Source organism: Panthera onca, chromosome E1 (assembly GCF_046562875.1).
Source record: "Panthera onca isolate mPanOnc1 chromosome E1, mPanOnc1 haplotype 2, whole genome shotgun sequence".
Taxonomy (NCBI): Eukaryota; Metazoa; Chordata; class Mammalia; order Carnivora; family Felidae; genus Panthera; species Panthera onca.
This window is the reverse complement of record NC_138352.1, coordinates 3,542,183-3,555,901: the sequence shown is the minus strand read 5'-3', so window position 1 is coordinate 3,555,901 and position 13,719 is coordinate 3,542,183. Positions and strand designations below refer to the sequence as shown.

General features: G+C 43.9%; 1 protein-coding gene across 8 annotated transcripts in view; it reads right to left on the bottom strand.

The window, feature by feature from the left end:
• Positions 1-10,608, bottom strand: part of CEP112 (centrosomal protein 112) — a 415,035-nt gene extending 404,427 nt beyond the window's left edge. For 6 of the 8 annotated variants that reach the window (XR_009614106.3, XR_009614109.3, XR_009614111.3 and 3 more), the window contains exons 1-2: positions 10,478-10,607; positions 3,042-3,155 (exon numbers count right to left, since the gene is read on the bottom strand). Coding sequence is in view for 2 of the 8 variants with exons in the window: in XM_060645622.3 (XP_060501605.1) it covers positions 3,042-3,147 (106 nt within the window). In the remaining 6 variants the exon portion in view is untranslated. Of the gene's footprint in view, positions 1-3,041; positions 3,156-10,125; positions 10,418-10,477 lie in introns of those variants that run through there. The other 2 variants (XR_009614112.3, XR_009614107.3) reach the window with 2 other exon arrangements.
• Between the last annotated feature and the right edge of the window lie 3,111 nt (positions 10,609-13,719).

The following is a 13,719-nucleotide window of genomic DNA, read 5'->3' as shown; positions in this document are numbered from 1 at the left end:
TTAAAGACCTACAAAACACCTGCTCTGGTCTAGAGCAGAGACTGGCATACTTTTTCTGTCAAGTGCCAGATAGTCCTCGTTTTAGTCTGATCTCTGGCACACCTGCTCGGCTCTGCCACCATAACATGAAAGCAGCCGCACACCATATGGAATCAAATGGGCATCAGTATTTTCTAAGAAAACTTTACAGAACAGGTAGCGGGCTAGATTTGGCCCTGGGAGGCTACAGTTCGCCAACACCCTGGTCTATGGTTTATCTTTTTCAGTTCATTAGTGATCAGGTAAGACAAATGCAAACCAGTACTTTCTAAAAAATAAAATCTCTGGATCACTACCAGATAAAGAAGAGATAAAGTAATATTAAAAGAGATAAAATTTTACTATAAACACATCTCTAAGATAATCTTAGTTAGTTTGAAAAAATCTTCCTATGATTCCAATTATAGAAACCAAAAGAGATATTAAATGCAATCTTATGTAAGCATTTTAAACTTAATCTAAAATTAGATCTTGGGCACCTGGGTGGCTCAGTCAGTTGAGCATCTGACTCTTGACTTTGGCTCAGGTCATGATCCCAAGGTCATGGGATTGAGCCCCACATCAGTCTCTGCACTGACCATGGGGCCTGCTTACGATTCTCTCTCTCTCTCTCTCTCTCTCTCTCTCTCTCTCTTTGCCCCTCTCCCCCGCTCGTGCTCTCTCTCTCTCTCTCTCTCTCCCTTTCTAAAAAACAATAACAAAAAATAAAATTAGATTCCAAATGTTTTCTTTATTAAAGCTGATAAATTTCAGATTTAGAGTTGATTAATTTAGGGTTTTCTTTTAATCCCTCTAAAAATAATTGAGGGCTATTAACATGTAATTTAGCAAATATAATTATCCTTTTAAAAACTATCTTAAAAATACAGTACTGTTTAATCCACCATATAACCTATTGACTACTTTATCTGAACGTGACACAGAATTGTTTTTAGGTCTCATGAAAGCTATTTTGACATTAATCTTTTATCAGTCTAACTCAACCTGAGGATTATATATCTAACATAAATCGTAAGTCTGCTTTAATCTCTTAGTTTCTAAAGGTCACATTCATTTATTGTTTTACCTACAAAAATCGCTAGGGCTGGATTTACCGCTTTGCTCATACCAGATTGATCACTACAGGTATGAGGGCCAACCTTTTAAGAAGTTTTGTATTTTTAGCTTTGAAAATTATATAACCACAAAGCAAAGTTCATGAAATACTGGGGGTACTTGGGGCAAAAAGAAAAGTAAAACAGATAAACTTAAGGAAACACTTTTTCAAACTATGTATTTTCTAAATGTCTTGCAGAAAACTGAAACCTATACAATATCCTAATGGCCAGAATTCAGTACAATTTCATTACTGAAAAGAATTCAGTACTCTACTTACAATATTGGGGAGAGCAATTATCAGAAGTAGAATTTAGCTAGAAGAAGATATAAGTTATTATCATTATTCAGGCTCTTGACTAGGATGTGAGTTCCAGATCATTCACTATGAATTAATTAATTAAATAAAAGGGCAGGATATACCAATACCGGCAATGAGTCATGAACCAAAGACTACAATTAATCCAATTCTATGTACCTAACATCCATTTTTAAAAGAAGATGAAATATGAGGGTAGTTTTATTTGAAATACATTTATAATGGAAGACTTTAATACAAGTTTTTCCTAATGAGCAGATCTAATGAAAAAGAAAAAAAAAAAAGGTAGTGAACATCATAAGAGAACACAACATAGATATCATTGTGAATACAATTAATCAAATAATATACGAATAATACAAATACCCATGAATGGGCCACGGGACATGAAATACGCATCTTGAAGACTAGCAGAAGAAAGAGGAGGTTAAAGTCTGACAAGGCAAGAGAAGACAGTTGGGAAAGAAGCCTGGAAGAAAGACCATGCTGACTAGGAAAGGTTACAGCCGTGGAACAATGGGTGGCACTAGAATGCATAACTGCTACACGACGCTCCCTTCTCCCAGCGCAGCATCCTGGAACAAATATCTAATGTTGAGTTGCTTCCTCATTTTGAACACACGGTTCACTTAAACACCTCAGGGAAAGAGGGAACTTGGACAAAACTCGGGTAAAAGCCAGAGTTTCTTGGCCCCACTCCCGCTCTCCACTGCCAAACTACCAAATCAGATTTGCCTTTACGGCCTATTGTCACTTAGAGAATCATCTTGGCCCCCTCAACCTCTCTCCAATTGTCTTCTGATGCCTTAAATTATCTGGAAAGTCTTTGATTTGAGACAGAGACTCTCATTCCATAATTAGAGAAAACAGGCCAAGAAATGCAGACAAGGTAGCAACAAAAACTCATTTGCAATTGATTTCACTCAGTCAACCAACAAGCATATAAAACCAACAGATTCTTTTCTGCTTTGATACATAAAACTGTCAGAGAGCAGAGGGACAGCAGGCTCCTGAAAGAGGAAGCATTTCAGGGAGGAAAAAGATGCAGGAAGGAATAGTTGAGAAGAAATTTTAAACTCTCTAAAGAAACTTTAGAGATCCATGGGCTTTAAGCTCATGATGTCTAAGAGTGGTGTCATATTAAGATCTTTCCACAGTTTTCTAGAATATTATCACTAAATTTCTATTTACCCTTGGATAGCTCAAAGCAAACAATCCTACATCAGCTTCAGATGAAATTGTTATTAAAGGAATTCAGCTTTGTTTTCGTTGTGATAGTTCACTGGTTTGAGGAAACATTATAAAGAAAAAAATTAATCTTAAGAATCTAGTTTACGGGGCAGCTGGGTGGCTCAGTTGGTTAAGCGTCTGACCTCGGCTCAGGTCACGATCACACAGTTCGTGGGTTCGAGCCCCGTGTCGGGCTCTGCGCTAACAGCTCGGAGCCTGGAGCCCGTTTCAGATTCTGTGTCTCCCTCCCTCTCTGCCTCTTCCCCACTTGCGTGCTCGCTCTCCCTCTCAATCTCTTTTTCAAACATAATAAATAAACATTTTTTTAAAAGAATCTAGTTTACAATCATAATCTTACCTGACCTATGAGGTAATTTTAGAACAAAGGGCTTCATATCTACCACAAAGTGATCAAATTCTGCATCCAGCTTCTCCCACTTTTCTTCTTCACTTCCCATTTCCATAATTCAGTCTGTAAGAGATTTAAAATTAAAATATTAAGACCTGTCTGCTGAGGACCACACAGCTCTGATGAAAGAGAGCAAGGAAAACACGCTAGTGTCAAATATCCCCAAACTGATCGATAGATTTGTTGTCATCCCAGTCAAAATCCCAGCAATGGTCCTTGTAGATATGCACAAGCTGAGTCTAAAATGCATATGGAAAGGAAAAGGAACCAGAAGAGTAAAGGCAATTCAGAAAAAAAAGAACAAAGTTGGGGAACTCACACGACCTGATCTTAGGATGTCCTATAAAGCTAAGGAGTCAAGACAACGAATGCCGTGCTAGTGAAAGAAGACACACAGACCAATGGAACTAATCGGAGGTCAGAAATTGACCAACACAAGTATGGACAGCTGGCATTTGACAAAGGGGCAAATCACGGAGAGATGACAGGTTTTACCACAAATATGCTGTAACAAGTTGGGCACCCATATGCAAAATAAAGAAAAAAACCCTCAACCTAAACCTCACACTGCAGACAAAAGTGAACTCAAAACAAATCACAGACCTAAGTGTAAAATGTAAAACTATAACACTCTTAGAAGAAAACATAGGAGAAAATCTTGATGACTTTGGGTTAGGCAAGGATTTCTTCTCAGGACACCAAAAGAACTACCCATAAAGTAAAAATTATTATATTGGACTTCACCAAAACAGAAAAAAAACTTTTGCTCTGCAAAGGACTCCATTAAGGGATTGAAAAGATAAGTCACAGACTGGGAGAAAATATTTGCAAATCATATATACATATACATATATATATACACACATATATATATATGCGCATATATATGTATATATGAGTCACAAAGGATTCACATCAAGAACATACAAAGAACTCTCAAAACCCAACCGTAAGACAACAACCCAATAAAAATAGCAAAAAAAAAAAGAAAAAAGTCACTTTACCAAAGAAATTATACAAATGACAACTAAACACATAAAAAGATGCTCAGCATCATTAATCATTAGGGAAATGCAAATTAAAGTCAAAACGAGCTCTCACTACACACTCTGTAGGACAGCTAAAATAAAAAATGCCAAATAAACAATACCAAACGCCAGTGAGCACACACAATGACAGGAACCCTCAGGAACTGCGGGTAGGAGTGCGACACGGCACAGCCACCCGGGATCACGATTTCGTAGCTTCTTACGCCATTCAGCACACGCTTGCCACGTGACCCAGAAATCTCACCCTTGGGTGTTTCCTCAAGCGAAACAGTCTTTATTCACACAACCTTACCCGAAGGTAAGGCTTATAACTGCTATCTCCTTGGGTAATCAAACCCCAGGAAACAAGCCCAATGTCCTTCCCCTGGGGAACAGGTAAACAAACTATGATGTACCCACACAACCAAGGAGTACTCAGCAACAGAAAGCAATGAACCACTGGCATCCGAACGGAGCACGGATAAACCGCAAATGTAGCCCACTAAGCGAAAGAAACCATTCTCAAAGGGCGACACACTGTATGGACCCATTTGTATGACGTTCTAGAAAAGGCAAACAGCGTGCGCACAGAGAACAGTGGTTCACAGGGCTCAGCAGCTGGGGGAGCACTGAACACAAGGCCGTGGCACAAGGAACACAGCTGGGGTGTCGGGACTGTTCCGCGTGTTGAATGTATAGGAGGTTAGAAGACGCTGTCCCAGGCATGTGTAGAAGCTCACCAAACTGTATACCAAAAAAGTGATTTTTAACTGTATATAAATTCAAAAACGTTAATTCCCCTCAAAAAAAACCTTAAAGTATCAGTCCTCACATTTCTTCCTAATTAGCAAGAAAAATACTATATGTAAGAAGGTGAATCCCAAAACTCGGTAGGTTTTGACAAAACTCCTTAAGTTAAAACTATCTACGCTCACCATGTTCCTTTCAATTAAAACATGTCTTGAGGCACCTAGGTGGCTCAGTCGGTTAAGCGTCTGACTTGGGCTCAGGTCACGATCTCATGGTTTGTGAGCTCGACCCCTGCATCAGGCTCTGTGCTGACAGCTCAGAGCCGGGAGCCTGCTTCGGATCCTGTGTCTCCCTCTCTCTGTGCGCCTCCCCCCGCTCATACTCTTTCTCTCTCTAAAAAATAAACAAACATTAAAAACAATTTTTTTAATGTCTTGAAAGGGAAATGGACTCCCTCTACATTACACATAGTCCCCAGTTTGTCATTTACTCATTTACAAATTATATGTTGGAAAAGAGCTCTGTTCCGCCTCATTAGCTGTCTTCCTCCACAGCCGGCCTCGTCTCTGCCCAACCAGCTTCTCATACTTAACCACAGTACCTTCCGTCTTACTACCTACCCACAGGCTCTTCCTAGAAAGTTCTCTCTGCCTGCCTCTGGGAGTAAACCACAGCTTTTGCCGGCCGCCATGACTTCCCTCCCGGTTGTCAGAGGTGAACCCATTCTCTCTCGGGCCCATGGTACCCACTCTCTGGGGTCTTCCACTCTCCCCTCGGCCTCGCCCCGGAAGGAAAACACTTACTGAGATCCGTACTGCCGTGTCCCAACCGCTGCCCCTCCAAGCTCAATCCAGAAACTCTCCTCTTAGGAGGCCCTCAGCACCTGACTAGCCCTTGTCCTCCTCATTCCCGCTGCTCTGATCTTCCCAAATCCCTTCTACCAGATCACAGCTCTTACCCTCTTAAACGCTCTCCTCCTTCTGCTCCCTCAGCAAGGCTGTGCTCCTTGACCACCTGCTTCAATCCCCAACTAAGGGTCTGGAGAAAACAGGCACTGCCTGTAGTCACACAGCTTCCTACCTTACCCGAATTGTCAGGTGTCTTTCACCATTTCCTGCTCCACAAAGCAGCTTTTAAGCTTTTACCAGACATTTTAAAGCCCCTCAAACTGCTCTTGCCTCCTCTCACTCTGAATTAAAAAAAAATCTTACCTCGTTTCATGGAAAAAATAATAGTCAGGTGGTGACACCCCAAAAGGCTCTTCCTTCTGCCTCTCAGCTTCCCTCTAAGAGAACAGAATACCTCCTTTCCTCCTTTGCTTCTATATCCAAAGCATGAACTCTCCTCTCGACTGCCAACACTTCGATCACCTATCAGTTACCTCTTCCCGGGTTCAAACTCTCCGCTCCCGGGGTCTCCATCCCCTCCCCCGTTCCCATTCTCTAACCCCCCCTGAAGTCAATATATCAACAAATAGTCGGAAATGTCTCAAAACCTACCTGTTATCTCTCTTCTCGCTGCCACTATCTCAGAGATATTGCAACCCACTATCTGGTTTCCCTGCTTCAGTCACTGGTACCAGAAGAAGCCCCCCACCCACCCCCACCTGCCACCTCCAAGTGCAGAGCTGAACATATCACTCTATTTTAAAGTCTCTCCTAGAGTGCCTGGGTGGCTCAGTCGGTTAAGCGGCCGACTTCATTCAGCTCAGGTCATGATCTCAAGGTTGGTGAGTTCTACCCTTGCATCAGGCTCCACACCACCAGACCATCTCTCACCTCTCCCTACATACACACTGCCTAATATACCCACCCACCAAAGGCCACCTCCCCACCGCTGACCTCCGTGCCATGCCTCCAACCCTCCAAGCCCTTACACGTCTTCCCCACAGGCTGTCCCCTCTGCCTGCGGTCAGGTAAACACAGCTCAAATGGCACTTCTGAATAAAGCCTGCCCTGCTCGGCCTAGACGCCCATTGTGCCAGACTCAGCATGCACTGCTCACATCTGGGAGCAGCATTCATCGTGCTATCATTTTTTGTACACATCTATATATTATTTACATGTCTTCCACCATCTGTGACATGTTCCTGGAAGGCAGGGCCCCTGACTTACACATCTTAGTGGGCACCTAGCACTTTATCTGGCACGTATTAGAAGCTAAAGAACTGACTGGTAAATAAATGCTAACAAAAGGGAATAACGTCCCACTTTAACGTGACCAGTAAGTTTTTAAAAGACTCTGTTCTGAGTACCAAACAGATCTGCTAGAATAGAAATATTATATGGCCGCGCGCCTGGGTGGCTCAGTCGGTTAAGCATCTGACTTCGGCTCAGGTCATGATCTCATAGTCCGTGAGTCCGAGCCCCGCGTTGGGCTCTGTGCTGACAGCTCGGAGCCTGGAGCCTGCCTCGCATTCTGTGTCTCCCTCTCTCTCTGCCCCTCCCTCCATCGCTACCCCCGCCGCCTTGCACTCTGTCTCTCTCTCCAAAATAAATAAACATTAAAAAAAAAATTTTTTTTTAAGAAATATTATATGGCCTTAATTCTATTTACCAAAACTGGCAATCCTACCTTCTGTATCACAGTAGAAGAAACATATTTTCAAATTTAAGACTTGGTTAAGAGAAGTTGTATTTAAATGCATTTTCTGGGGCGCCTGGGTGGCTCAGTCGGTTGGGCGTCCGACTTCAGCTCAGGTCACGATCTCACACTCCATGAGTTCGAGCCCCAAGTCAGGCTCTGGGCTGATGGCTCAGAGCCTGGAGCCTGCTTCTGATTCTGTGTCTCCCTCTCTCTCTGCCCCTCCCCCATTCATGCTCTGTCTCTCTCTGTATCAAAAATAAATAAACGTTAAAAAAAAAAATTAAAAAAATAAATAAATAAAATAAATGCATTTTCTGATTGGTTAGTTGGCTTGGGGGTGTTTGGAATGGCTGTTTTGCATTCCTACAATAACTAACTGCATTCTAATATAATTACACCCGTTATGTACTTGGTAACAAAAGGCTAGATACCACTGCAGAGTATTAGATCATAAAGGTGAGGGGCGCCTGGGTGGCGCAGTCGGTTAAGCGTCCGACTTCAGCCAGGTCACGATCTCACGGTCCGTGAGTTCGAGCCCCGCGTCAGGCTCTGGGCTGATGGCTCAGAGCCTGGAGCCTGTTTCCGATTCTGTGTCTCCCTCTCTCTCTGTCCCTCCCCCGTTCATGCTCTGTCTCTCTCTGTCCCAAAAATAAATAAACGTTGAAAAAAAAAATTTAAAAAAAAAAAGGTGAAAAGCAACTATTCAAATGGATGACCAAACAGAAACTCACAAACCCAGAATTCTGAACACAGCTCCAGCCCAGGAGTATACTCCCAGGTTTTAACAACGCATCCTGCCCTCGTACTCAAACATTTGCCTGACAACACCCACCAATAAAGCTAAAGCAAAAGATTTTTAATAATCACTAATTGGCAATAAATTCTTTGACACATGCAGGAGATGTTAGTGTTTAACGTTAGAGAAAACTAAAACTCAACAGCTAAAAGACTCACCCAAAGTCATGAAATAAAGCGCAATGCTAGAATTAAAATTCTGAAGTCCCTAGCTCTCAGATCCATTATATGGAACCTGTGGGCCATTTACATACACGTCAGCAATATCTCCAACTAATAAAGACATATTTTGAAAAGTAGAAAGGCAATTGGAATTGTTATAAGGAGACACAATACTGGAGTACACATTTTTTTAACACAATAAAAGGTCAATATGATATTTACAAAAAGCTAAAAATCTGCATCTCCTTATCCCTGATTTATTCTCCAATAAAATTAAGAAATGCAAAAAGGAAAAACTGTTACCATTTCAAACCTTCAAGGAATTCTTCCTACACAAATGACATCTTTTTTTTCAAGTTCATTTATTTATTTTGAGAGAGAGAGCATGTGTGCAAGTGCACAAGGGGCAGAAAGAGAGGGACAGAGAATCTCAAGCAGGCTCTGCCCTGTCTCTGCAGAGCCTGATGCAGGGATTGATCTCACAAACCATCAAGCCCTGAGCCGAAATCAGGAGTCAGATGCTTAACCAACTGAACCACCCAAGCGCCCCACAAATTACATCTTATAAACAAGCTATATCTACTTAGTTCCATCTAATCAAAAAGTTTTACCACTATTTAAAGCTCTATCTTTGACTGAGGCTTTAAGTACTTCTCATGTGTCTACTAGTCACATAAATCACTTCAAAACCAAAAAAAGAAGTCAATTGGGTGACTCTTCTTAATAGTTATACTCTATATTTGATCATGTCTTTTATTTAACTCACTGCCATTGTCTTTTTTAAAACCTATTTATATGTGGATGCCTCTCAAATAAGCTAAAACCTTCTCAAGGTGCTTAGCTGCCATAGGAGTCGGCAAGGCAGAAAGAAGCAGGCCACAAATATTAAAAGGCCTTAGGAGAAAAGCAGCCACACTGCCAAACAAAAAATACACCCCACATATATATATGCCCGTTGCCAAACACAACAAACACATTCCTGAAAGTTGCAAGAAAAAAAACCATTTTGTTCAAAACATATTTTAAATGTATGGTGAGTCATTCCAAAAAACTTGAAATACGTCCCTCAGTAGCTCAGTCTTACAGGTACATGGGATGTTTGGACAGTTAGGCGAGCACTGATAGAGCCTTCCCTGACGGGGCCAGGAGCACGCTGTGTGCTTTACAAACGTCTCCCGGTCATAGCCCTGGGAGACAGGCACTATTTCAAAGCCACCTGCCAGAGCAGGAAGCTGAGGCTTAGCAGAGTTAAGTTACTGACCTAGAGTCAGTCCCACGGAAAGTGGCAGCTGGGCCTGAACACGGTGTGCCCGTCATCGTGCGCTCCACCCCACTGCAGCCCGACCACTACGCGGAGGCTCCTGTCGTTTCGTTTGCCTTTTCTTATTTTTACTCCTCTTTTAACATAAAGGACAAATAGTAAAATAGCCACCCAGTGATCAGAACACAGGCTGTTCGTCTGTACTGATGTTGTTTTCTGTTGCACAATGGAACTCGGAAACCTTCGCTGGCCCCAGCACGCCGCGATGCTGGGCCAGGCCTTCCCGAGCTCACTGCTGTCGGGACTGTCCCCACAGAGGGGCCAGCCCCTGGGTTCTGCCCTCACTCTGGGGTCGTCCATCCTGTCCTGGGAGGAACTTTCCCTGCAAGAGTGGAGAGCGGGCACGGGGCGGGCGGCCTGCGAGCCCGCGAGGCAGCGGCCGCTTCCCTACCTTGTCCCGGACACAGATTTCTCCTCCCCAGCGGAGCGGTCCGATCTCTGGACCCCGGCTCGCGGACCAGCTCCATCCGCCCAGCAAACTTTACCCAGAACTTTCCCCGTCCGCGCCCGGGCTGGGTTTCACTCCACAAGTGGAACCGCAGCGGTCTGCGCCCAGAGCCCCCCAACCGGGCGCGCGCCCCACAGGCCTTGCGAACGGGCCCGGGGCCTGCGGGGCGACGCCCCTCCCCGGACCGGCGGGCACGGGCGGGGCGACCGCCACCCCGCGCAAAATTCCACTCGAGAACCCGGGTTGTAGGGGCAGGACGGGGAAACTCGGGAAATCAAGAACCTGGCGCCCCTACATGCAAGCTTTCCGGTCGGCCGCCGCGCCGCCACCCCCACCGCCGCCACCGCGAAACGGTTTCAAATCCTTGCGGGCCGCCGCCGTCGCCACCGCCCAGCAGCCCGGGGGCGGGGACTTCCGCGCTCACATTCCCCGCCCCCTTCCCCACCCCTCCGGCCGCGGCCTGCGCGCGGCGCCGTTGCCATGGCGACGCTCCCGGCGAGGGCCGCCTCCGCCCGGCAAATCGGGGGCGGGACTTCCGCGCTGGTTTCCCCGCCCTCCCGGTCGCGTGGTGGGCCCCGGGCCGTTGCCATGGCGACGCTGCGGGTGGTCGTACTGCCTCCCGGGCCGCCTGGCAGCCTAAAGGCACGTAGGCGGGTCCCAGGCGGAGGTTCCTTGGGAAATCCCACCGCTGTCTGCACAAGGCTGCCCTCGAGCATCCCGCGAGGAGAGTAGCCCGTGAACATTTTAAGCGTCGTGGAGAAGAAACAAGTAGAGGGGAAAAAAAATGGAATTGCTGGAGGGTGTTCACAAAAGGGTGTGCCCATTTGGACAGACGTCGCTGAGTCTCAAGGAGTGAGAGTTTACTGCCTGGTATCTCACAACCCACAAGTGAATGAGGTCGGATTAAAGAGGGAAAATGAGCATTACCTTGTTCCCTTTGTTTTTTCCTTTTTCTTTTTCTTTCTTTTTTTTTTTTTTTTTTTTTTTTTTTGCATTCAGAACTATCTGAGGTTTCAAGAAACTTGCCCCCAAATTCTGAAGATGCTAAAATAAAACAGAAGGTTTTGTGCTTATCAGTTCTGTGTAGAATGGCAAGATAGAGTGGAAAATGTAATTTGGCTCCTCCCAGGAAGCCTCAACCTCCTCAAGGCAGTCTCCGTGTGTGCATTGCTGTGTTACGGTGTTCTTTGGTCTTCTATCGCATTTCTGGAAAGGCTCTGAAGTATATTTATTTAAATACCAGGCAGAAACCAAATTTAAGTTGTAGAAACACTCACTTAAATGAAATTCAGTTTACCACTGTTTTTCATCTAATTTCACAACAGGACTCCTTCTGCAGTGTCTCTGCAACACTCAGTGTGATGCCAAATCTAACATAAGCACAGCTTGAAGCAACTTTTCGGTTTTCCATAAAGAAAATAGAAGATTCATTCACTTGTAACTAGGTACTTTCAAGCTTCCTGGTCTCTCCAAGGTGCTTTTTCAAACCCCTTCCACCAGAAATAAGTACCGACCGTTCTTCATTGTTTCAGTGACTAATTATGAAGGCTAAGGGAAGGCAACGGTATGAAATGTTTTTAAAAACGAGTTTTCCAAAGCATATTTGGGCATGTTTATAGCTAAAGAATGATCAGTAATCCAGATCATTCGCACTGCCAATCAGGGATGCAAAAGCCATGTACGCAATTGATGGCAGGAATCTGACCACATGGTGAAGTTTAAAATATGTAACCGCGTTGCAGGAAGAACGTGAAATGAATTTTTGACATTCGATGTCTAAATGAACATGAGCAAAAAAAAACAAAAAAAAAAAACAAAAAAAGGAAGATGAAGAAAGAGATCAAGGGGGAAAATGTAACAAAGTCAAATTCATCTGAGGGGAAATTACTGCAGAGGGGAAAAGATGTGACTGAAAGTAAAAAGTAATAAAAACTGTTAGTAAACTTCTTATTTTCTCTAAGTGAAAGTAAGAAGATAAGAAAATCTCCCTTTATACTTTTAAGAACTAGCAGATTGTCACTTTTTTCATTTAAAAATAAAGTATGAGCGCCTGGGTGGCTCAGTCAGTTAAGCGTCCTACTCTTGATTTTGGCTCAGGTCATGATCTCACGGTTCGTGGGTTCGAGCCCCGCATCGGGCTCTGCACTGACAGTGAGGAGCCTGCTTGGGATTATCTCTCTCTTCCTCTCTCTCTGCCCCTTCCCCGCTTGTGCGCTCTCTCTCTCTCTCTCTCTCTCTCTCTCTCTCTCAAAATAAATAAATAAACTTAAATTTAAAAAAAAAGAATATACAGTTGACCCTTGAACAATATAGGTTAGTACTGCATGGGTCCACTTATACACCATTTTTTTTTTGTAAATACAGTAGTACAGTCCTGTAAATGCTTTTTTTCCCCTCTTCCTTATGATTATCTTTTCTCTAGCTTACTTTATTGTAGGAATACAGTATATGATACATGTAACATACAAAATTCGGGTTAATCGTCTTTCTATTCTGCTCAACAGTTGGCTATTAGTAGTCAAATTTGGGGGGAGTCAAAAATTATACATGGATTTTCAACTGTGGAAGGTTTCATCTACCCTAATCCCCATGTTGTCCAAGGGTCACCTGTACATATATACCTATACAGATGCAAACAAAAATATTGTTATGATAGGCATGGAGGTTTTTATTGTTATTTATGTCATAAATATGTAGGTGAGATACCAGCTTGAGACTGGGCTGTGTTCACCTTAGGATTCAAGCCTATATGTCCTGTTGAGTGACCTCTCATTACATGAGAACCAAGGAACCCCTAAGAGATGGTGAGCAGGTCTGGTTCAGTGGTAAGAAAGAACATTGAAGGAAAGCACTGTGCTGGCCATGCAATGGTTTCCAGCTCTCCTCCTCTTGTTGTAGTAGAGTGATTCCTAATCTTCAGAGGTAAGGAAATTCCTCTGAAACTCTTTAAAAGTTATAACCTTCCTCCCTTACTTCTCCACCATCAAACGCCTACATGCCCCAAAATGTGTACACAAATCAAAGGATTTCCAAATTTTCTGAAGTCCATCCATAGTGCCTAGGTTAGGAACTCCTGCTGTGTGGATTTTATTTTTTTTTAATGTTTTTATTTATTTTTGAGACAGATACGGAGCATGAGCAGGGGAGGGGCAGAGAGAGAGGGAGACACAGAATCCGAAGCAGACTCCAGGCTCCGAGCTGTCAGCACAGAGCCTGACGTGGGGCTCGAACTCATGGACTGTGAGATCATGACCTGAGCTGAAGTCGGATGCTTAACCGACTGAGTCACCCAGGCGCCCCTGTGTGGATTTTATTTTTTATTTTTTTTAAATGTTTATTTATTTTTCAGAGAGAGAGAGAGCACCCAAGAGGGGGAGGGCAGAGAGAGAGAGAGGGAGAGACACAGAATCCAAAGGAGGCTCCAGGCACAGAGCCCGACGTGGGACTCAAACCCATGAACCAGGAGTTCATGACCTGAGCCGAAGTCTGATGCTTAACTGACTGAGCTACCCAGGTGCCGCCTGCTGTGTGGATTTT